Genomic DNA, 24,579 nt, shown 5'->3' on the forward strand with positions numbered 1-24,579 from the left:
CGGGCAGCCAATCGCGGGGCTCGCACGGTCGTGGCTGATCTACCTGGCAACGCCAGCCCGGCGGCCAATGGTAAAAATAGGAAAAGGGAGGGGGAGGGGCCGCCCCGCCAGCGGCCAATAGGAGGAGCGGGAGGCGGGTGATTGACAGCTCGGGCAGAGGCATTCGTGCGCTGAGCGCGCCAGGGCTCAGCCCGGCCCCAGCCTGTCGCGCGGGCCCGGGGCGGGTTTTGGGGGGGTTTCTCCTGTTCTAAGGTTTTTGTTTTTTTGTGGGGGGGCTCTGTTGATGGTGAGCTCCCTCCGGTTACCTCAGAGAACACCGAGCACTGCTGATGCTTGCTCCCAGCCAGCCACTCCCTTGTTTTCCTGCAGGTGCTTATGAATAAATTAATTATTAATTTCCCGTGCTCCTGCGCCTAATTCATTTTTTTTAGGGCTGAAGTAAGGTGGGAGTGAACAAGAGCAAGCTGAGCACAGCGGAGTGGGGCCCCACTGAATTTAACCTCTTCAGGAGCACAGTTTCACCCCGCAGCCTACTTTGGGTCGAGGCCAAGTTCTTGCCTCATCAGCACCGACCTAGTTATTGAGGCCATACATTCAGGGCCTCGTCGTGTCGGGCACCAAAAAGTTGTTTTCAACCCTTTCTTTAGGCTTGTGAGAGACAAGGCTCACCCAAGGCTGGGACAGCACGGGCAGAGGACATTCACTCAGAGCGAGTAAAAAGACAATGCACACAGCAGCAATTCAAGGGCTCCGAATTGCTGGAAGAAAGAGGGCACAGAAAAAAAAAAAAAAGACTTACATAAATTTAATAAATGTGAGGCTTTATTAGAAAATTTATTAGAAAAGGGAATCTGTTTTGTCTTTTGGGAAATCCAGCTTCACCCAAGAGCAGCTCTGAGTCCTGGGGGAGTCCCAGTGTCACCCCGGTGCAGGGAGACTCCAGCGGGTGTGATGAGGACGGGGCTGGGTTAGCTGAAGGGATCCTGGCTCGTGATCCCGAGGTAATCCTGTATGCTGCCGGCAAGAGATTCCCTCTGTGGGAAGGCCGCCTGCTTCACACACGAAACCAGGTACAAAGGGAAGGGCCTGAAAAAGAAGGGCGTTGCAGCAATAGGGTCTGTGGTACTCCCTTGGTGTTACTAGGAAGTTCACCCCTCCTGTCAAAGACAACAGGGGAGCTCCTCTGACACACTCAAGCTGCAGGAAGAGATAAACGGCCCCGAGTTTAAAGCACGGGCTGCGCACTGCTGGAGCTCTTGTTTGCAGCTGTTGGACATCCCAAATGCCCCACAACGCACCTTCCCTGCCCTTCCTGCTGCCCGTCTTCCCCCGTGGGCCTCGCCAAGTGCTTCTGCCACTGAGCGGCCGCCTCCTGCCTTCGGTTCAGCTTCCACAGGGCTTGCACCAGGTAAGAGGCAGCAGCTGGGTCACCTGCGAGACACGTCAGAGGAGGAGAGGTGGTGTCACGGGGGAGGACTTTTCCCGGCTGCATCACGGGGCTCTAATCAGCCCCGGGGCTGGCAGCCAGGACAGAAGCCAAGGCAGATGACATCAGCCCTGCGGCACAGCCAGCCCCTCCTCTGCTGGGGCCCGGGTTTTGTCTGCAAGCAGGCCTGCAGCGCCAGTGCGAGGCTCTGGGTCAGGACTGGGAGCAGCAGACGTGGCAGACCGTGCTAAAGCTCACATCCCTACAGTTTTTCAGCGCTGCTGGAGCACTGAGCAGAAGGTGCTGGTCCGGGTGCCCATGGGTGAACCCTCCAAGCAGCACAAAAAAGCCTCTCACCTGGCGAGACCTGCAAGCCGTAATGGAAATCCAGCAAGGCCTCCTTGTGCTTCCCCAGCTCCAGGAACTGCGCACCTCGCCCAATGAGGGAAAGCAACCTGATCTTCTGGAGAACCTCCACCTCTGCCAGGAGATCCCCTGTCACGAAAAGAAAAACACGCACACCTGCAGACAGCGCCCTCCAGACACTGCCCCCGCAGCCCAGGGCAGTGGTAGAACAGGCCACACGTCTACTCGGGCTGTTCGTGCGCCAGCTCCACAAACATCTCGTGGTGGAGCTCAGCTTCTGGCTGCCAGGCTGGGAGAGGCAAGGAGGCAGCAGAGGGAACGAGCAAAAAAACCACCGAGAGCTCAGTGCCTTACAAGCCTGCAGCTCAACAGCAACCTCAGCAGGCAGCAGCCTGGCCTTTGGCTGCTTATTTGCAGAAATTGGTGCAAATCTACCCCCTGGAATCCCAAATTGAGAAGCTTTCCAGGTCACAACCATTTAATGTCGCCTAGCAGGGAAGGAGGCAGAGCTGAGGGCAAACCCTGCCCCAGCCCAACCAGCCCATCCCTTCAGAGGCCCAGCGTGGCGCAGAGCTCAGCACACCGGGACAAGTGCCTCCTGCCAGAGGTGGCAGTGGGACCGCAGCCCCGCTCCTTTCCCCGCCACTGCCAAGCACAGCGCTGCGGACAGCCTCACCTGTCGGTTCTGCACCAGGCCCACAAAAGGGGAACCGCAAGAGCTCGCTGAGGCACCTGCAGGTGGGAGGACAGATGAACTTCAGCACCGTGCCTGGGCTGGGAAGTCAGCTGCACGCTGTCACATCAGCCCCCACGCCGATTTGTGCTCTGCCCACACCAGCTATTGCTGCCTGCTGGGCTCCTGGGGGACTTCGTCACCTGCTGAACTGCGTTACGGCCTCCTTGTTCTCGCCCAGCTTGACCCACGCCCAGCCCTGGTGCAGGTAGGCAGCTGCTCTCCAGGTGAGGCAGTGCAGACTCTCCCTCTTCTGGGACAGGAGCCCCCCGGCCAGCCCTGTGCCAGGCGAGGGGCTCTCTGGCTGCTCCAGCCCCTCCTCAACTTGTAATGTCCGTGGGATCAGGTCATTTGTCCGGCTGATGACCTCCTCGCACACCGTTATGGCATCCCGGTGCCTCCCGTCCTGCTGCAAGGCGGATGCTGCTTCCAGGAATGCCTCAGGGATTCTGGGCAGAGCTGAGCCACCATCCAGGGGCACCTGGGGAGAAGTGACGGCAGTGCTCAGACAGAGCTGCAGCGCATCCTACCGAGCAGAAGGACCCTGCGCTTACTGCAAAGCTCAGACCGTCTCCCACAGACGTTGGAGCCTGTTGGAGGAGGCTGCAAAGCAGCAACAGCTCAACATCCAAGAAGGTGAAGCCCTGCTCCTAAAGTGAAGGCCATCCAAAGCCAGGCCAACAGCTGCTCCCCACGGTTTAAAGGGAAGCTTTTTCCCCAGACAGCAGTGGCAAGTGGTCACTGGTGTGAGTCCAAAGGCAGACACGCCGCAGGTGCACGCCCCCTGCTCATCTCCTTCACATCTCAAACTAGACACTGAAGCCTGGAGTCCAGGTACAAAGCTCAGGCCCATGCCTCAGGATGGGGATCCGAACCTCACCTACCAAGTTCCCAAGGGAACTCTTCACCAAGATACCTGCCTGTTGCTGCAGCCCCTCCTGAAGCACAGCCAAAAAATCCAGGTAATGCTCCACTGCATCAGCCACCCTGCAACAGGGACAGGACACGTGGTAGGAAGAGCAGGGTGAGCCCAAGAAGTGCCAACATCCAGGCTGAACCTGAATCACCAGCCTGCAGGCGCTCCCCGCACCGTACTCGCTCTGGTTACAAGCCCCACCACTTCAGCAGACCTCTAACAGCAGCACTGAACTGGGCTGCTTCCAGGGGCATGGAGAATAACCACAGATCCCAAACAAGCAGTGTGTTGCAAGCAGAATGGAGGCAGCTGTTACCTCCCCTCCTGAAGACACCGCTGTGCCAGCAGGTACTTCACTTCAGAGGGCTGCCGATGGCGAAGGAGAGAAATGTGGATTGGTGTGTGGACGAGGAGCTCTGTTCGGATTAGAAAATATGGACTGGAGGAAGCAGCTGACGGAGGTTTTTTTTCCAGAGCCTGTGAAACAGGAACAGAAAATATGGTTTGCACAACCCTGCTCGAGTCCTAAGCAGCTGCAATCACTTGTTTTTGGCATCTGCAGATGCACCCAGACAAGCAGAAGGGCTGTATGTACCCTACAAGCACAACCACGCTGCTCTTACTCATTACAGCACAGCCATTTCCAGTAAAACGGAAGAGCAAACCAGAATCACGGAGACACAGCATCAGGAGATGTGCAAGACCACCCAGAGGATGCTGTGCCTCTGATTTTGGGCTGAAGGTGCTCTGAGCTGCCTGGAACAGCACCTCCCATCACAGCCACAGACCTGGTTAGACCAGATCTTGGGCCATCGGTAATGAGGGCTCGCTCTCTGCAGCCGTTTGTCTGTTATGCATTTCAAACATCTGAAGAGCCAACTCAGTGTTTCCTGCTGTGAGCTGCTCCTCCCAGACAGACCAAGGCTGCTAGGGCTAACAAACACTCCCTCACAGCCACAATATGTCTCGTGAAGGCCTCTTTACTGGCTGCTTTATTAACAGTGATACTCTCTGGCACTAGAGCACAGCCTCTTCTCCCAAGCCACTGAGAACACAAACTGGGACTCGGAGGTCTTGCTACATCCAACAGCCAGGTGTGAGCAGGGGTTCCTGACCAAGTGAAGTGGGCTCCTTCCTGCCCACTGCTGAAAAAACAGCAGAGTAAAACAGCCCCCTAGAAGGCAGAAGCCTGCTTGAAGCTCTTCGCAGGCTCTGCTGGGCAAAAAACTAGCCTGCAGCAGCAGAACAGAAAGCAGACAAACCTCATAGAGCAGACCCAGGGCCTGCAGCTCCACGTCCGTCTCCCCCAGCTCCTGGTACACTGCTGCCACGTGGTACAGGGCAGGAAGGCACTGGAAGTCCACCTGGAGGGCCCGCTTCAGGTGCTGAAGAGCTGTCTGAGGCTTGCCCTAGGTAGATGGGAAGAGATGGAAGTTTCAAGGACATCTTGCTGACGCCTTTACCATTCTGCTCTGCTACTCCAGAGATCCCCCTAAGCAAGGGCAGCAGGTTCGTACAGGACATCCCAGCGATTCCCAGCCCCTCTGCACTGCCAGGCTCCCTCACAGAACTCACCCACTGCTACAAGGCAGCATGCTCGTATCACCAGGCTGCAGCACTTCAGCCTCCCTCCCTCCCTGGGACTGATTTTTGAGCCTCTCTTTACATCGACCCCTTATGCTCAGACAAAATCCCTGCCTGGGTTTTGCAGCTGCCCAAGGAGAATGGTGCCACGAGGGTAACTTCTGCTCCACACCTCATCTTGCAGCAGCCTAGGACCACAGAGAGGCAGCGCAGACAGCCTGAGCCTCCCCATGCAGCTCTCTGCTGTTTCCCCTCTCCTGCCAGCAGGGCAGAGGTTTGGCCATTACCATTTGCCGAGCGCAGCAGCCGAGGCAGGTGTAGATCTGGGCCAGGACCCTCTTGGAGCACAATCCTCCTGCAGCCTCTTGGAGAAGGGAGAGGGCAGCAGGGAGGTTCCCGGCCTCCATCTCCTGTAGCCCTAGGACAGACTGACACCTCAGCTCTGCAGCTCCCCTTCCCACCCAGCCTTGCCCCTGAACAAGCACAGGTAGATCCCCCTCACCTCTACCCCTCCCAGGGGATCCCGCAGCCCCCCACAAGGGGACCAGGCCCATGGCTCAGGCCACGCTACGCCCCAACGTGCCCTTTCCCTCCTGCTGCCACAGGGATCTTTTGTTTGACAGAAAAACGACACTCTGTGTGGAAGTATCCAGCAGAAATAATAGCAGTTTCCAAGCCCAGACACCAAGACGCCTGCCTATGACACCTTCAGATCTGTCACCTCCCTGCTGGGAGCACTATTACCTCCTGAGAGACTTTTGAGAGGTCTGTGTGCAGCATCTCCTGCTCTCCCTACACGCACAAAGGCCCCGTGTGCAGACCAAACACAGCAAGGCAACGCTGGCTGCCCTGCAGCTGTTGGCAGGACAGCGAGTGAGCAAAAAGCTTGGCCAGAACAGAACTCAGCAGTCAGATGAGATCAATCACGTGCTGCAATACCAGGCTACAAGGCTGCACAACAGCTTTGCGTGGCTCCCACAGCACTGTAATCCAGCAGGAACAATGTGTTCGCAAACAGGCAGGCACCAAAAGACAGACAGAAGAAAGGACAATCCTCTTCTGCCAGGCTTCCACTTTCTGCAAGATCACTGCAGGGCCCAGACACCAACATAAAGCCACAGACGTGCAGAGAACACCCAGTGACAGCACAGAGACTTAGCTGGGAAAAAAGCAGAGAAGCAATTTGGACACCAAACGACAAAACTGAGACCCAAAGGCTCAGCCAAGGTCCTTTTCCTACAGAAGAGCCCTGAAAAGCCTAACAGCTGTTTTGCTTGGAAAGAGCAAAAGGGACAACGGCAGGGAGAGGGGGCCCTGGGACAAGAGACTAGGGGAAGGAGTGGCAGGGACGGGAATATCCCTACAAACCTTGCAGGAAGGCTGCTGCAGTGCACAGGGTCTCCTTCAAGTCCTCAGCGCTCTGTACAAGGGACATGGAAGCCCCCTCTGCCGGCACCTTCCATGCCTTGAGGAGAGCAAGGAGCTCATTCTCCCCAACGCTGCAGGGAACTCTCCCCGAATCCTGTGAGCACACCGAGAGAGAGCAGGGAACGCTGAGGGGGAGCAGGAAACAATGATCCCAGGGCACAGGGGAACAGAACTCCCCCACCAAACCCTTCACAGTGCTCCCTGTGCTGGGGAGCAAGGTCCTACCGCCTCCTCAGTGTGACTGCTGACCCCAGGCAGCACCCCGACACCTCCGAGCGAGCTGTCCTCAGCTTGGGGGACACCCAGCAAGGCAGACCTGGCTGCTGCCTGAGGGCATTTGAAAAGACAGGGACCCCCTCCCATAACCTGGCTCCCCCATCAGCAGCAAAGGTTCCTCTCTGTCCCACCATCCACAGCTTGCTCCCCTGCAGAGGCCGCACGTCCACCTGCAGCCCCTTCCAGCCGGCCCCAGCCACCTGGCTCAGCACCCCAAGGCCCAGGACCGCAGCACGTGGGAGCTATTCCAGGACCCACAAATGCAGCGGGGCTGTGTGGATGCCAGGCAGAGGATTACTCACACCAGCTGGGAAGCACTCAGATCTCCAAACGCTACGGAAACATTTTGCAGAGTGGGATTTATGACAAATACAATATTTATGTCAGCTCTGCGTTCTTTAGCAAACTGGCAGGTATTTATTTGGGTTTGCACAGATACAGGTAGGGCACACACTGTGACCACGTGGAAACTCACAGTGACAGCAAGAAGCCTAAATACAAGTGCTTCTCATCCACCAGACTAAATGGGGCTGCTGGCAGCAGAAACAAGTCAGGCACCATCCCTCTGAGGCACAGTGAGCTGGCTCATGCCCACTCACAGGTGCAGAACACCTGACTTGCCCAGAAAAGCTTCAGATGCCAGCTGCAGAGCGAAGGAGGCAACAGGACCAGCAGGATAACGAGGGGCAGCCAGCTTAAGGATCCCCCAAAGCTACGAGAAGATGACTAATGCACACTAGAGCTGTAGGGGTGGTACGCTGGAACAGCACCCACACGTGCACAGTTACCTCAGTGCTGCTCAGGAGCTGGAAGAGGCCGGCGACGCTTTGCAAGCGGCTGGCAGCCAGCCACCACGCTGCCTGCAGGGCCCCCAGTCGGTGCAGGGGGGCCCGCAGCGTCTCATCGGTCACCTCCTGCAGCACCTTCTGCCACAGCTCCTCTGTGCTGAGGTCCTGCCCAGAGCTTCCACAAGCCTCCAGAACTGGAAGAGAGGGAAGCCGAAAATCAAAAGCAAGACAAACACAGAAAAACAGCAAGAAAGAAACCAGGCATAAGACAGGTCAGTGCCCTGTAACAGACATCGTCCCAAGAGGGAGAGAAAGGCTGAAGCAAGCAAGGGCTCCTCGCAGCAAGAAATGAGAGGGGGTTGTGGGTTTGCCCAGGCTACAGAAGCAGCACAGGAACCAAGCTCTCGGACAGTGGAGTTAATGACTGCACACACAGGAGACACCTGTGTTTTGCTAAGTCCTCCTGAGGACATTTGCCCAAGAACAAACACACACCAACACTGCAGATCCCTCTCCAACTTACAGCCTTTTTCAGCGAGTTTTATTTGAACCCAGCACAGCATAATTAATAAAACCACTTATTTTCTACTGACACTACAACTTTGCTAGAGACTTGGCACTTTATGCCTTGAAAACTCTCATTTCCCTTAAAGCTTTCTGCCCTTCCGCAGCAGGCTGAAGGCCACGCAGCTGTGCATCACCCCCCCTCCCTCAGGAGCAGCTCCACCTCCTCCATTCCTGGCAGATCCAGCCTTCCTCGCTCACAGTTCCCCCTCCTCTGGCCAGTTGCGGGACATCACCAAAGCACAGAGATTGTTCTCCTTACCCCTGAGCAGCCCCTGACGTATTCCTTCTGCTTCTCCTTCGATAACACGGTCTGATGTTCCCAAAACAAAGAGCAGGGAGTTGTACAGGACGGTGAGCTCCAGAGGCAAGGTGGGGAGGGCAGCTGGCAGCCCTGTAATCAAAGCCAGTTTGACAAGAGATTGAGCTGCTTGGATATGGCTTGAAGAAACCCTACAGCCATCCATGCTGATGTATTATCATCCTGCTCTGTGACAACAGAAGTTTCCTATCAATATTTTTTTTGTTGGCATTATTGTTGTGAGATTTTACAGCTTGGGGACTGCACTACACAGAGTGACAGCAGCTGTCACCCACCTCTCCAGGTGCCAATACTGATTTAGCCCAAGTGTTAGCAGTTCTCCAGGCCAGAGACCCTCCAGCACATCCAAGAGAACACCACACCAGCAGCCTACCCTCTTCCAGCACAGATCTATCCCCTTGCACAGGTTTCCCGTGCTGTGTCTCCCCAAGCATCACCACAGGACAACCCAGCCCTTGCGATGCTCTGTAAGTGGTCCTTAGAGCACCTCTCCCTCTGCTCAGGACTCCTCCCTGGCCCAGTTACAGCTCCTCAGTGTAGCACGGTGACAAGCAACCCAGTCCCACAGCTTCACAGGGAACAGCTTGCTCACCTTTTCCTGGCACCCCAAAGCCCAGCTGCATCCCCCAGGGCACCGAGGCCCTGGAGCAAATCTGGAGAAGCGCTATGAAGCTGGTGAAGTCTGCACAAATCCTGTAAGTGGCTGAGGGAACTGGGGTTGTTCAGTCTGGAGAAAAGGAGGCTCAGGGCAGAGCTTGTGGCTCTCTACAGCTACCTGAAAGGAAGGTGTGGGGAGCTGGGGGTTGGCCTCTGCTCACAGATAACTAGCAACAGGACTAGAGGGAATGGCCTCAAGCAGTGCCAGGGGAGGTTCAGGTTGGCAATGAGGAGACATTTCTGCTCAGAAAGAGCAGTCAGGCACTGGGATGGGTTGCCCAGGGAGGTGGTGGCGTCACCGTCCCTGGGGGTGTTTAAGGAAAGGTTGGACGTGGTGCTTGGGGACAGGGTTCAGTGGGTGACAGTGGCGGTAGGGGGATGGTTGGACCAGATGGTCTTGAAGGGCTTTTCCAACGCTAACGATTGCGATTCTGCAGCCCTGAGGACCGGCGCTTCCAACCCACGCAATTCGCGCCCGCAGCCAACAAGAAGCCGGGGGCCGGGCCCTTCACTCACCCCTCATCCGCAGCAGCAGCTCCCCGAAGGCTCCTCGCTGCTGCCTCGCCGCCGCCTCAGCACCTCGGGGCCCGGCGCGCCGCGCTGCCTGCAAGGGACGCACTCACCCGCTGCCCTCACGCCGCAGCCGGCCCGGGAACAGCCCCGGGGGAGCGGGGAGGGAGGCTCCGCACCCGCCATCGCCCTGCCAGGGCCTCGCTCTCGGCCGCCCAGGCGCGGAGGCAGCCGGGCTCCGGGGCCGCCCCCCGCTGCCGCTTCATGGCCGCCGCCGCCGCCTCACGGCCCCATCATGGCGGCGCCCGCCGTCCGCCTTCCCGCCTTCCTCTGATTGGCCGCCGCCCGCCCGCCCCGCCGTCCCATTGGTCGGCGGGGCGGGCGGGAAGCCGCCGTTGCCAAGGCAACGGATGAAGGTGCGCGGAGAAGGAGGGATGGCGGCCGGGAAGGTCCAAAACTCGCAGCTGGCGAGCTTCGCCTTCCCGGCTCTATGTGTTGTGGTGCTTTCTGTGGGGAAAAAGCCCCGGGGCGCTGAGGGACAGAGAGACGGGGATGGGGCACGGGAACTGACTGCGGGGAACGGACACATCCCAAGACATGGTGCCCCCAAAGCACAGCCCCCATGCTGCCAGCAGCAGGGCACAGGGAGCCCCCCAGGGTGCTTTCCCCACCATGGCTGGTTTTGCACTAAGCACACGCTGGACACAAAAAAATCCCTCCCTGCCCGCTGGGCCTGGCCCACCAAGGAGGGATGAGGAAGTATGGTAGCAGAGCTGCCCTCCTGCACAGACAGGCAGGGAGCCACTGCCAAGCAGGGCACGCCACTAAAAAAATGGCTTTGAGGGGCAGAGGGTGGAAACTTCTCCCCTGAGGATGGCACACTTAGCCAGGGGACACGCAGACCAGAAATAAAACACGGAATCACTGCCCCCAGGGCTACCCCACATAGCTTTGTGCACTTCCACTCAAAAAATAAAACATAAAAAATAAAATAAAAATAAACAGAGCTCAGGAGCAGCCAGCACTGGTTTGCCTCCAAGTTGTGCCATCAAGAGGACACCAGATGCCATGCTGGAGCCCTGGCCTGCTCTAATGCTGCCCTCTTCTCCTCCCAGCCCTAAGGACATCCCACCCCACAGGACATTCCATATGGAGTGCTCCAAATTGGGGAGATGGTGGCCAGGAGGAAGGGAAGGGTCAGGACTGCACAGCTCCCACCAGCTCCAGGGAACCATCCAGCTCTGGTGACAACCTGAACGGGAGGATCCAGGGCAGAGCCTTCTCCCCCAGCACATCAGCTTTCCTTGGCTTGGGCCCTGATGAGTACTTTCAACCATACACTTTTGGGGGTTTTAAATAAACAAGCACAGCCACATCTGTTCCACCACCAGCAGCATGTTGTCATTCCGAGGTCATCAAGCCTTGGACAAATGTTAACTCTGTCATCCTGAACATACTCAGAAGAACAGCAGCCAAACAATCAGCTTGAGGGCCATTGGGGAAAGCTGGTAAAGACTAAACATGTCAGTGAAAGAAGGAGGATCTCCAGCCCTTGGAAAACTTTTCTTGACTCTAAATTCTTTGGTGTAGTAGCCAGTCTCCCTTGGCAGAACAGCCAGCACGAGTGGCCAGTCCTCTGTCCTCAGTATCACCACAGTGACAACGTACTTGCAGTTTCGCTACCACAAGTAGCAAACCCAGCTGCAGTGAGCCGAAATGCATCCTTAGTCTTCTGTGAGAGGACTCGAGGAATGAGGTTACAGTATTTCTGGAGAGGAGACTGCGGCATGAGTAGGCAGAACGATTTGTCTGAAGCGCCCCGATGGAGCTTCAGCTTTTGTCACTGGCTCAAATCTATTAAAACAGGAAATGGCTAAAAAAGCCCTAATTTTGACTTTAGAAGTCAGAATTTATACGGGGACTCAACGCCATTTGGTAGGTCTCTGGTGAGACACATGTGTGTGTTTTTAGGGAGCTGCAGCTCAGTTCCCTCTGCCCTGCCGCAGCCTCCCTGGGCTGCGAGCCTCCAGCCCCTGCAGGACCGCAGAGGCCACATCTTTGGGAGATGGTGGGCTGAGGAGAGGATGCTGAGTGCTCCGACCATGAACAACAGGCACGGGAAGGCTTGGTGGCATGATGGCAGATGTTGAAAGAGGACCTAGTCCCAAAGGTGGGAGAGAACAAAGGCCAGAGGCTTGGGTGGCAGCAGCAGGGGTGTCACAGGCCGGCGTTACAACCTTAGTGGCCATAATGACTTCTGCCAGCACACAGACATTCAGGCAGCAAGCTCCCGACCAGTTCATGAGGTTATGAGAAGAACTATGGGGGCCCCAGCCTTGGGGTTTAGCAACACCTTAACCTCACGTTAAATGAAAATTCACTGGGGAGCTGCTACCTCCATCCCTTCCCTTCTCTCCACAAATGCACGCTCAAACCTCAGCATAACCCCTGTGGTACCTGAAAACCACTCCTTTGGCCACTAAGGAGTCACAGTACACAGCCAAAAAAATATCTCAAGGATGAAACTGCTTAAGCCTATCTAATGGTGGGTTGCCCCCTTCCTATCCCCACAGTTCCCAGCTGCAAGCTGCTGCCCCTTTCCTTGCACCAGCACCACTGTGCATGCAACCAGGCTGCAGTGTGCCAGCCAAGGCAGCTACAACACAGTCCCTGGTTTTGTCAGGTGAAATTAAGCAGGACAGGCCTACAGGGCAGGGGAGATGCAAGGCTGAGGTGGAAGAGCACAAGCAGGTCAACAGAAGCCAAAATCAGAGCAGTATAAGCCTCTCGGGAATTGCACCCTAGCACGTGAGCAAGCATCAGCCACCCTGCTCAGGCAAAATATAACTAAACCTGTCCTCAAGGGATATTTTCTACAGCTGCTGGGCACTTGGGGCTGTTAGCAAGAACTCAAACGATCAGTGAAGCAGCGAGACACTTTTCCCAAGACTCTCCAGGGCAGAGGAGAGGAAGAGTCGAGGAGTTACACAGGCTGTCTGCAGCGAGGAACTCAAGCAGGGGCAGTTACAATGCATGAGTTAAAAAGCCAGCGGGGACCAGAACAAAAATCAAAGCTTGAAACCAAGGCAAGCAGTCCCCAGCTCTTTCCAAAGGAGAAAGAGATGAAAGGTTTCATAGCACCAAGTAAAGCCACACAGTGGTTCAGGGCAGTAAGAAATCCCAGCTCAGATCAGCAGCGCAGGGGGAATTTAGCTGGAATGCAGCCAGGCACCATGGTCACTACTTCCCACGCCTGCCCACACAGAAATACATCTCCTGACTGCAAGCCGTCAAGAGCAGGTAGGAGACAGCTCGCTTGCAGCACAAAGCCCCATGCAGAAAAGCAAGGTTAAGAGGGAGATAAGCACCAAGTATTGGATCACAGGCGCCATCCTCTGCAGTGCGTGGGATCCCATCAAGGTGACATCAACATCCCTCAGCATGTACACAGGTACCAGCGGGTTAGGCCACCTCGCAGAGGAGTTGTCACACGCTCAGGGCTTTCAAGCAGCTGTTCCCAGCACACACCAAGGCTGCTCCTGCAGTTAGGAGACCTTCTCCAGCCTCCCCCTTCCTCCTGACAAGGCCCAATATAGAGGTGAGTCAGATGCTGTCACTATGTCCGAATGCAACCCAACTGTTCCCAATGAACTGCTGGCATCCTGTGGCACGTGCTCAGGAGGAGACAGGGAGCCCTGGCTGCCACAGCCCAGTCTGTGTGGACACTGCCAGGCCAAGACCACCAGTGGAGCTTCTCAGTCATGGACACAGTTCTCCCTGCTACCACCTTCCCAACAAGCTGAGCTGCTGCTGGCTGTACAAGACAGCCGAGCCTGCTCCCCACTGCCCCTAGTAGTGTCGAGAAAGACTAGGAAAATAGGAGCATAGGGTGGGACGGGCCTCACTACAGACCAACAAACTGGCTTGACAGTGGAGCAGCTGCCACCGAGACCCCAGGAACCATCTACATACAAAATCGTGTGCACTTTGATTCCAGCATGAAAACTGTGAGAACTGTGGAGAGAAGCGGTGGCTGCAGGACCCAGCAAGAGGGCAGGGTCGTAGCCTTCCCTTTCCTCCTTTCCCCTTCCCTCCCCTCCTCAGCGATCCCCTTCCAGTAAGTCAATGTCTCTGCTCAGGCAAGGTGACGTTTCCAGGCACCTTGCCGGCCCCTGCAGCCTACCAGCTGCACAGTGGGGACAATTGTCAAGAAAGCAGCAGCAAGGCCTCCTGTCGGTGTTTCCCCAGAGGAGCACTTCAGGACTCTTGCTTCTTGGCTTCCTCCTGCTGCTAATAAACTCCCAGCAAGAGCTCCAGCCTCAGCCGCTGAGAAACACGCTCCCTGCAGAGCTTCACAACGAGCAGGGAACAGCTGGCACCGGTCCTTTTGTGCGACGCTGAGGCAGGGAGCTGGAGATAATCCCCGACTGCTGTCGGCAGGCACTCGTTGCTGGCGGCTGGTGCATCCCTCCCGGCCCCAGGGAAGCAGGGAGATGACCACAGCCTCGGCCGACGAGCAGGTCAGGATCCCCACATCTCCAGCGCTACCTGAGCTGAAGCTGGCTGAACCAGGTGCTGACGGCACAGTCCACACGCATCACCAGGGAGATCCCCAGCAGCAGGCAGATGCTGCTCACCACGAAGCCCAGCGACTCAAAGAGGAACCTGCAGGGACAACAGACACGGCAAGGATATCACAGCCAGCATGCTATGCTCACTCCCAGCAGACAGTTTTCCCTGACAGTGAGAGGCTGCTAGCATCACAGATCCTAAAACCTGAATTAGACTCACTCCCCAGCAGTGCATGCTGCCTGCAACCTGGAAGCAAAGCATGCCTCTGGCTCCTGACTGGTTTAGAGGCTGATCAGGAAGGCACCCAAGTGAGATCTGGAGATCCTCAGAGGCCAAGGATGCCCTGCATGCCTGCTATCCCAAAGGTCTGCATCTCATTTGTGCTCTGGTACCTCTGCCTTTGGCTCCCTGACACGAATATTCTTAGCTTCCAGGTGGACTCTGGGTGTCCTTGGAAATCAACAGAAGGACAAGCTTTAATGCTCCAGCTTAAATCCACCTTCTGCACTTCAAGCAGGAATTAAACAAGGACACTCCTACAGCCCCTGCTAGGTAGAAAGTCACGAAATATCAATCATATTGTCACTTCCAGCATTACTGGCTGTGAACTCTAGCCAAGATGTCAGAGATACGAGCCCTCACCCAGCATCGGAGCAACTCCTGGGACTTACTTTGGGGCAAAGACTTTCCAGACCATGAGGTGCCTCCTGAGGATCATAGCTGCACAAACACAGGCCAGAAGCTGTGGGGGAGACCAGGAAAAACAAGTTACGGGTGACTCTGGAGAGACCTGGGCAGTACATTCACATCTGAAGGTGGAACTAAACCACGCACACCTGAGGGGCTGGCATGGGACACATCACAAATAAGCATCCCAAAGAGGATTCCCTTTCTTTGTGTCCTCAAGCCAGGAAACACAAACAGCTCGTGGTGCACACAGGCCCTCTGAGGAAAGGGCTGGTCTGGGACAGCACCAGGGAGGTGAGAGGGACATTCCTGCTGTCCTGCTGCAAGGGCCTGCCCCTTCCCGTGAGCTGTCCCTGGTCAGACCACACAGGAGAGCAATTTGAAAGGCTAAACCCCAAAAAGCTACTCACTTGTTTTGTGGGATTAGATTCCTGATGCTGAGCTCCCTGCATCACCACAACACGAGAACAGATGAAAATAACAGAGCTGGCACAAATAGAGATGCATGACTGGGACGAGGGGGAGCAAGACTACAACCCTGCAGTTTCTGAACAGATGTTCCCACTCTGGGCAGATGGAAAGGGAAAGCAGCCTAATCTGCTCTTCTGCTTCCATGCTGGAGCCCTTCCCAAAGCAAAAGGCAAACGGCATGGTTAAGAAGAGGAACTGTGCATCTGCTCTTCCACCTGCAACTAGGTGTATCACCCCTGGGCCTGTCTCTGTCCTGGCTGAGCCCCTTCCCACGTCAGGGTGCCCCACGGTCCTCACAGCACCCTGTTTTCCTCTCAGACAGCCACCCCGCCTCAGCCCGTACCTGTGTCCCGAGGACAAAGAGGTATTTCAGCCCCAGCTGCAGCAGAGCAGCGGAGAACTTCTCCGGGGACTCCCGCAGCCTCATCTCCATCATGTGCTCCTCCACCTCTTGCAGCTCCTCCTGGGGCTCCTTCTTGGGTTTCTTCTTCTGTGAGCTGGGCATCTCACACACAAAGGGCCAAAGCAGGAGCAGAGGGCAGCCGACTACCTCAAGGACAAAGGCACATGAAGTTACCGGGAGCCCAGGAGATGAGGAGCAGTCTAGGCTCTGCTGTCACGCCCTGGACGTGCAGGACGCATCTACCCCAGCTCCAGCTCGCTGGTCAGGCACAACTGCACGGAGGCTGCAGGCCACGGGCAGCTCTGTGGCCCCAGAAGGGGACAGTGAGGATGCTGCTGTTCAGCTGGTGCTGGAGCCTTCATCACCTCGCGCTCAGCCTCCAGACGAGGCAAGGCAGCGAGCCGTGCCTGCTCAGGTTCAACGGCCCAGGAAGAAATTGATTTACCTGCGAAGAGGATATGGGAGGCAAACGTGTTGGCGCCCACCAGGACAGCAGGAAGGAGGTTCGTGCTGTGGTCGAGGTGGAAGCCCACAAAGGCTGCATTCCAGTGGATGGCCGGGAAGATGGGCTGGTGGCCCGTGGAGTAGAAGAACTGGGAAGCAGCAAGGAGCCAGGAGATGACTGCGAACCAGGGCACTGAGAAAGACTCTGAAAGAGAGGGTGGGGAGAGAGAGAGAGATATCAGTATCAAAGAACAAGACAGTCCAAAGAAGCCTACTGGGTTTTCTTCCAGGTTCCCTTCCCACATGCTCTTCTGAGACACAGAAACTAGCCAGATTACCGGCACAGGACACTGTGTGTGACCAGACATTCCCTCTGCTGCCCACCCTGCTCCTGGACTCTATCAGGAGCAGTGTGCTTGGTGGCTGCTCACACCCTGCAGAGAAGGGACGGGGGTAGGATTCCCTCCTTCTCCCACATTTCCTCCCATTTCTCTTCTAAAAGAAACTAGGAGGATCTGCCAAGGAGGATAAGTGCACTGCCATTCCCTAGGACTGGAGACAGAGCCCCACCTCTCCCACTGGAACTAGGACAAGGCTGCACGTCCACCGAGCCCCGACTTACCAGTGTCTCCTGCGAGGCTCCTGGCACGCGTGTGGATGTGCAGCAGCACAAAGGCCTCCAGGAAGAGGAGCAGGAAGGCAAGACTCAGCCGCTCGCTGTGCAGGAGCATCAAGAGGAAGCCCAGCAGGGTGAGTGCTATGACCAGGGCTGCCGAGTACACGCTGCCCAGCCCGTACGCTGCGACCGTGGCCCTGCAGCTGCCCCGCTCCAGGCGATTCTTCTGAGACTCCTGCATCCTCCTGTAGATCTGAGGTATGACGTGGAGGAAGTCGACCTCGGAGCTGGGAACCCCCTGGTAGGGAGTGACGATGGATCCCGCCGACTCCCGCGTGTCCTTTGCGAACACCGTCATGGGATGGCACAGCAGGAGCAGCAACCCCACGGACGTTAACCCGTAGACGGCCCAGGGAAAGGCGACGACGGCCACCTGCACCAGCTCCTGCAGCTTGCCGAGAGAGTCCTCGGCACTGGAGGCGACGGCCCAGTAGCAGGCGATGCAGAGGACCACCAGCGGGAAGCCCCAGCGCACGAAGAGCACGAGGGGGTCGGAGCTGTTCAGGTTGCCGTAGTGCCGCAGCCAGCTCCGCACCGCGTACACCATCCCGGCCAGCAAGGCCACGCACAGGAGGTAGAAGAGGTTCTTGGCCCGTGTGTTTCTCAGGCTGGCAAGAGGCGCGAGGAAAACAGAGGGCCGGCACTGAGGGATTTCTTCACGGCACTGGTGGAAGAAGCCGGAGAGGCGCACGCAGAGCAGAAGCGCGGCCACCAGGCACAGCAGGTACCAGCTCTCTTTGCGGTAAGAGGAAAAGCCAAGGAGCTGCTGCCTGGGGCCTTCTGGCACAGTCAGGCGACCGTCCCAGTGGAGCTTCCCCACCAGCAACGTCACCAGTGAGGCCAGCAGGAATGGGGCCACCCGGGCCTCAGCCACCACAAAGCTATCGGAAAACATAGCTCCGCAGCGGAACAGGAGGATGCCCATGGGGAAGGCCAGGACCAGCCACGCTCGCAGCCTCTGCCTTGGGCCAACGCTGGCCAAGGGTGGCTGGCTGCCCACCAAACGGGCTCGTTTGGGATGCCGGCCCCACCAGTGCCAGAAAAAGCCCAGCTGAGAAGCTGCGGCTGCACAAGAGGACAGCAGGAGGAGATCCAGCCCCTCCTGGGTGAACGTGCAGGCCAGCCCAAGCAGAACAGCCACCACCAGGCCCCAGAGCAGTGGGTAAAGGAGGCAGCTGCGATAGAAAGAGTCTGACACTGCGGCCAGCTCTGAGGCCACGTAGCAGAGCAAGCAGGACGCAGCAATGAGGGCGCAGCCCCCCACCATACGCAGGGGATGGAAGCGGGCCCAGGACTGGGTGCACACAGCCCGTGCCTCCCGCAGGTAGAGCTGGAAGCGACTGATGAGGCTCCTGAGCCTGGGCTCCATCTCTGGAGGCGTCAGCATCGCCCCCTGCACCTGGGCCAAGAGCTGAGTGTGCTCCTCCACGGCGCTGGAGAAGAGCTCCTGCAGGCGCTGGAGCTGCTCCGCTGGCAGGTCCTGAGCCACCTGCGAGTAGGAGCGCAGGAAACGATCCACCTGTAAGCAGGAGAGAGCACATAGGGTCAGAAAAAAAGCACCAGGAAAGGGATTCACCGTCACCCTCCTCACACAACCCCTTCAGAATGGAATTATTCCAAACCCAATGTCAACTTTCACTTCTTTTTTTTTTTCTCCTGAGGATAAACATCACATTAAAGAGCTTGTAGTGGATCAGAACAAACTGTTCTCTCTTTTTGAGTACAAGTACATTAATGCACTGTACCATGGGCTAAGGAGAGCTCCTTCTGCCTCTTACTTCAAGACCACAGGAACAGAGCCAGCTATAATCCCAAAGTTTTAAGAAAAGCCTTAACAGGGCATTAGCAGGGCAAGGCACCTGCGCAAACATCAAGCTGCTCAGCAGTGTAGATCAGCTCAATCCCAAAAACTCACTGACACATTCATACGGCTTCCAGTCTCCTCAGAGTGCAGGCAGAATCAGCCTGCCTCTGCCCACAAATGGCAAACGTTCACACTAGCTGCCCCCAGGCTTGCCCAACATCCCTGGTAAGCCAATGCTTCTTAAAGGCCAACATGATCAATCCAGAAACCTCCTCAGACAGCTCAGTGCAAATATTTAAATAGACAGTACTGGATGAGGCTAACTCCTCGCAGACCATGATGAATATTCCCGGTGACTAATGGACAGTAAATTACATTATCACCTTTAAATGTCAAAGCACCCTGCTCCTCTACAAACACACTGCAGACACCGAACACTTCTGCTGTCACATCTTCTCCAGCAGGCTGAGAGCAGCTCCCACACGAGAAGCTGTGTGCAGTAAATCCCCCACGTTTCCAGGAGCCAGGACTGCACATCTAACCCCCGTTACTACCCCAGGACTGTCAGCAAGTCTCTCCCTGCTGTTTCCCCTCCACACGAGAGAAGAACAGCTCAGAAGGCCGTGCCCGTACCTGCTTGGCGTTGACGTGATAGACAGAGAGCTGCTGCAAGGCTGCAGACGCAGCATCGCCGTCCCCGGAGAAGAGCTCAGCCATCACCTCCCCGATGTTGCTGTAGGGGATGGGCACCCCCAGCAGCAGGGCCACAGTGGGCACCAGGTTCACCTGGGGAATGGCCTCGGGCTCCTGGAGAGACAGGGGAGGAATGAGGCTTCTGGCAAGGACACAGCAAGGCGGACTTCCACCTGGGAGAGGGGACGGTGGGGAAGGCAGCCCTGCCAAGAGGAGATGCTGTGGGAAGCAGGAGGGGTTAAAGCATGGGAAGCTCAGTCCCGCTGACAACAGATGAGGGAGGATTCCTGCAGGTCCTTGGGTCTGGTTCTGGCTGTCTGACTGCTCACCAGGCCTCACTCAAACACTCCTCACAGCCAGAGGGGCCCGAATCCCTCTGAGTGTCTGTGACTGGGTCCCAAACACTGGTCCCACATTTCCACCTTCTCAGGAAAGGTGACAGACTTCCCAGCCATCTCAATCCAAACCCCAATAGAGCTGTTACCCTCTGTGCTCTTCCCCTCTGTACCCCACGACACAGTTTTCCCCCTGGATGCCACCTCAGGCAGTGGCAGCTAAGGATCAGCTGCTTCTCACCTCAGGAGGGTCGGTGTCAAACAGGGGCGTTTTGCTGTAGACAAACAGTGCTGCGTTCACTTCCTTCTCGCTGTCACCACCATGGTCTCCAGTCTCTGTCATGCCATGGTCCCCAGCCACCAGAAGAAGGGTGTCATTCCCCAGGTGTTCCACCAAGGACCTGGCACCACGATAAGGTCAACATTTAAAAGCACGGGTGGGAGACAACATGCCCCCACCAAGCCTGCCTGCACGACAGGGGTGAAGCACACAAAAGGATCTGAGCAAAACTAAGTGCTGACACGAAGCTCTAACAACTAAACCATGGACTAGGGTAATGGATGCTTCAAAAATGAACCAAGCCCTGAGATGGAGTGCACCGATGTTGCCTAAAACCCCTGTGAACAGGGTTGCTTAAGGCCTTAAGGGACCTCTGAAAAAATACAATTCATAAGGAATGTTCCCAATAGGAACAAATTTCAGGTTGATCCTATTTGGGACTTGTCTATTGTATCACATTGTGTGAGCAATCTCCTACTTTGAAGGAAGACAGAGGGGATTTGTCCCTGAAGGATGGAAGAAGTATGACATTATGTATGCTTCATTCTCACATGCTCACATTCTCACATGCTCACAAGTTATGCCCTCCTTCCAGCAGCAAAAATGAAATCAATCCTGAGTCAAAAGCCACAGCATTTTGTGCTGTGTGATCAGAACTTCTGGATCCCATCCTGCCCTCTGACACGAAGGCACAACTCATGAGCCTGCACAGTAAACGCAGCATTCCCTAGCCAGGGTTCTCCAAATGCTTTTCAAATATTAGCCAAGTTCCACTGTGACAGTCTTTATTTTAGAGATGCAGAAAGCGAGGCTCAGCTGTACTCTACATGCACCACCATGGTTTGGTTGAGAACCAAGGCTCCAAGATCTGAAGACAACCTTGGTTTCAAAACCAAACCTTGTTCTTTGCCATTCCCTCACAAACACAGGTCTACACAACTGAGACTGTCCCACAGCTGGGGTTTAATCTGCTGGTGGTCACAGCCATTTTCTGTTGTAACAGGCACAGTAAATGTTCCCTCTTGCCCTCTCCGTCCATAAATGCCTTGGGAAGATGTGACCAGGTAATCACCTGAGCATCTCATTCATCTGGGTGAGTTTCTTTGCCATTTCAGGATGGTCAGGTCCGTGCTTGTGCCCGCAGTGGTCCACGCCGAGGAAGTGTGCAATCAGCAAGTCCCACTCACCACTGTCCACTGCAGAACAAGAGAGGCCTTGTCACATAATAGCCAAGGATTTAGGAAGGTGTTCTCTTCCTGGATCCCTTTGCCAGAGCTGTCTGGCTACCTCTGAAAACTGCTGATTCTTCCGCTCCTCCCATCTTCACTCCCATCTTTCAAGCAGATCAGTGAATGTTTTAACAGAGCCAGACTCTTAGCCTGTGCACCTTGATGCCACACTGCGGAGAGCTCAACGCCCAGCAAGTGCCCCAATATCCATATTTTTCATTCACCACCCCTCAGGAGAGGAATGGCCCAATGTCACCCATGCCATCTTGAAATACCCTCACTTCAAACTGACATAAACTGAGCTAAACCGAGGGGAGGCTCAGGAAAAGAAGAATGCAAAAACCCAGTCCTTCCCTGGAGATATTTCAGATCAGCCTCATCAACATGCCCTGCTGCGTCCCACCTGGGACATGGGCCTGCCACACCACTGCTGTCCCTAGGTACAAAGTCACCCCAGCCCCTCTCCTCTGCTTTGGGGTCATCACACATGAAAACCAACAAGCTTGCAGCTCAGTGACAAACTGCGTCTCTCCTACAAGGCAGCACCTATTGCTGGGGCAACTTCCCCACCTTCCCTGTAGAAGACTTTTGCAACTTTGATTTAGCTAGATTTATGCACAGATAAAGCAAAGAACATTTCCCCTAGTCCCACATGCTCAGCGAGGAGTCTGAAATCTCACAAAATTCACAGATCAGCCTCACACTTCGCCTTCTCCCCAAGACTGGGACGTGAAATTCTGCTGAGAGCAGTGCTGTGCCCCAGCCTCCCACCACGTAGCTGCACTACTGGGTATGTCCTGCGCCACTGCCCAGGTGGCCACGCACCAAAATTAAGTGTGAGGAGACAGATGATCCTCCTGTTCTCTCCTAGCAGTGTATTTCTAGGATAGCTTTAAACTGTAGCCCAATCCTACCAATCTGTGCTCTCTCCCAGATGGAGGAAAAGTACTTAGAGAAGCAGTTACAGGCTCTGAAAGCTGGTTTATCTGTGGAAATCCAGCTAGAGCACTGTAATCCCCGGGCAGCAGACAACAGTGGGTGAGGCTGCCCAGTGCCACTCTGGAATAAAAAAAAACTTCCACAGTTCTCAGTTCTACCCCAAACTTACAGCAGGACCCCTGTATAAGATAAAGCCAAGCCCTAGGAGAAGAGCTGTTTACCGGTGGGATAGAGATGCTGCAGGATCCCATTGTCCACAGTGTGAAGATCCTTCACGTTGAAAGAAGGGAAGAAATACGAGCGGAAAAACTTGTTTGGGAAGAGTCCTTCCCAAGTGTCATCACCCATGAAGACCACTCTTCTTCCTGAGACAGAAAGAAAGGAATTAACAGGAGCTGGGAGCCCACGTGAGTTATGCCATTACCCACGTTAGTGAAAAGAGCCCAGGCAAATCCAGGTCAGGCTCTGGAGCACTGGCTCCTCTCCAACCCACACTCAAAAGTGACCTAAAATAAAAATTCTGTGCTGAGACATGAAACATGACAGGGATGGGGCTTCACATGCAGAAAAGAGAAGGCAAAAGTACGGCAACTTTCCATTGCCCTCACTCTGCCTGTCCTTGTTCTGTCCACCACCAGCCACCCCTCGGTGTTTTCACAGAGCCTCTCCAACATGGGAGCAGGAACCATAACCCTGCGCAGGGTCTACGAGTGTTTTTGGCCTCTGATGACTTACTGCACACGCCCACCTTTCTCAAGCTGACAGCCCAGCACTGCTGCCTCACCCCAGGCACAGGCATGACTAACAGCCTTGCTGCACTGAGCCCTAGAAGGAAATCTCTGGGTGACACAATCCCAGAATGGCTGAGGCTGGAAGGGACCTCTGAGGATCATCCAGTCTAAAACCCCCCTGCCGAGCAGGATCGCCCAGAGCACACTGCGCAGGATGGCATCCAGGCGCCTCTTGTAGAATATCTCCAGAGAAGGAGACTCCACAACCTCTCTGGGCAACCTGTTCAAGTTCTCTGTCACCCTCACAGTAAAGCAATGCCCTATCATATTCATCCAGGACCTGCTGTGCTTCAGTTGGTGTCCATTGCCGCTCATCCTGTCGCTGGGCACAACTGAAAAGAGGCAGGCTCCATCCTCTTGACACACTCCCCTCAGAAATTTAAACACATTGATGAGGTCTCTCCTCAGTCTTCTCTTTCCCAGGCTAACCAGGCCCAGTTCTCTCTCTCCACTCCATCATCCCACCCAAACAAGCTCTTTACACAGCCAGACAGCACCAAACTACAAAAAAAAAACGTGGTGACAGCCGCAGGCACCCTGTGTGACACCCCACGGCACACCTGGCCCAGCTCTGCCCCTGTGAGGCCTATCACCCAACTGCAAACACAACCCACTGGCAATGCCCTTGGCTTCTCACAGCCACTCCTGGTGGTGACCTTGTGAGTCACCACCTGCACAGCCACCTTCACCTGCTTCCTCACCATCTTTGTAGAAATCCCAGCCATGCTCCCATTTGCTTCCTACTCTCAGAACACGCCAGAGAAACCCAGCCTGCATGACAGCCCAGGCCAAAATAATTGATATCTGGGTGAAGGTGAAATAATTAGCTAATGGGCGGCATGGTAAACAGCTCCCTCACCACAGAGAGAGAGGAATACAGGTCCTGGCCAGCGTTTTCCATGTTTTTCCCCCCAGACGGACACCACACGTACCGTTCTGCCCCAGCTGTGCCAGCAGGTTGTCCTCCTGGATCGCGTAGGTGGCAAAGTTGCTGCCCACGTCGATGAAGGTGGGCAGCGAGCCGGTGGTGAGCCCCTTGATGCGCTGCATGGTGGCGGTGGGGGGGTCGGCTCGGAAGCGGTAGAGGCGGGCATGGCGGGGCTGGGAGCTGGCCAGGCGGTGCAGGAAACCCAGCTTGTTCTCGTAGGGCAGCGGGCTGGCCTTGGCTGGGTTAAACCTGGCGAACTCGAAACGCAGGGCATCGATGATGACCAGCACGGCCTTGGGGAAGCGGCGGGGCAGCCAGCAGGAGCCTGGCGGCAGGCTCTGCTCGTCCCAGGGCGGCGGCACCAGCGGGTCTGAGCAGGAACTGCTGTTGGCGAGCTCGATGCGGGTGAGCAGGAAACCGCTCATGAAGAGCCCGATGCCAGCAAAAAACAGAAAGCAGACCCAGGCCAGGAAGAGCAGCACTGGCCACCGCTGCATCCTGCGGGGGGAGAAGGGGTCAACTCAGTCCCCTAGGGCTTTACCAGCACCCACCCCATGCACCCCACTGCCCCTACAAACACCTCCCAACCTGAGTAAATCCCTTAGTGCTGCCACCCCCTGCTACCCCAAATCCCCTCCACCACCACCACCCCGCTCCCCCAGCCTGCTGCCTACCCCCTGCCCCCTTCCATGCCCCCCCAAACCCTCCCTGATCCCAAAACCCCGCTAACACCCCCCAAACCCCCCTGACACCCCCC

The 24,579-nt window shown here is 56.0% G+C and overlaps 2 protein-coding genes across 4 annotated transcripts; both read right to left on the bottom strand.

Moving 5' to 3' along the window:
• Window positions 1-804: 804 nt before the first annotated feature.
• Window positions 805-9,839, bottom strand: FANCG (FA complementation group G). Its single transcript, XM_032206014.1, has 14 exons — window positions 9,750-9,839; window positions 9,577-9,664; window positions 8,344-8,475; window positions 7,518-7,711; window positions 6,394-6,547; window positions 5,313-5,443; window positions 4,704-4,850; window positions 3,758-3,918; window positions 3,446-3,512; window positions 2,669-3,006; window positions 2,469-2,524; window positions 1,784-1,921; window positions 1,299-1,431; window positions 805-1,086 (listed from the first exon to the last, which is right to left on the bottom strand). The coding sequence occupies exons 1-14, from the start codon at window positions 9,834-9,836 to the stop codon at window positions 969-971; spliced, it is 1,944 nt and encodes a 647-aa protein (XP_032061905.1). The 5' UTR covers window positions 9,837-9,839; the 3' UTR covers window positions 805-968.
• A 1,110-nt stretch (window positions 9,840-10,949) lies between these two features.
• On the bottom strand, window positions 10,950-24,319 carry PIGO (phosphatidylinositol glycan anchor biosynthesis class O). Of its 3 annotated transcripts, none has more exons than XM_032206621.1 (11): window positions 23,827-24,319; window positions 22,325-22,468; window positions 21,008-21,131; window positions 19,897-20,056; window positions 19,261-19,434; window positions 17,824-18,342; window positions 16,797-17,781; window positions 16,149-16,418; window positions 15,644-15,846; window positions 14,814-14,884; window positions 10,950-14,235 (listed from the first exon to the last, which is right to left on the bottom strand). In XM_032206621.1, exons 1-11 carry the CDS (start codon window positions 24,317-24,319, stop codon window positions 14,115-14,117), a joined length of 3,264 nt encoding a protein of 1,087 aa, XP_032062512.1. In that variant the 3' UTR covers window positions 10,950-14,114. The 3 variants fall into 3 exon arrangements, with proteins under 3 accessions (XP_032062512.1, XP_032062513.1, XP_032062511.1); XM_032206622.1 differs by having other exon boundaries at window positions 16,149-16,367; window positions 16,776-17,781; XM_032206620.1 differs by having other exon boundaries at window positions 16,149-16,352; window positions 16,770-18,342.
• Between the last annotated feature and the right edge of the window lie 260 nt (window positions 24,320-24,579).

Source organism: Aythya fuligula, chromosome Z (genome assembly GCF_009819795.1).
Source record: "Aythya fuligula isolate bAytFul2 chromosome Z, bAytFul2.pri, whole genome shotgun sequence".
Classification (NCBI taxonomy): Eukaryota; Metazoa; Chordata; class Aves; order Anseriformes; family Anatidae; genus Aythya; species Aythya fuligula.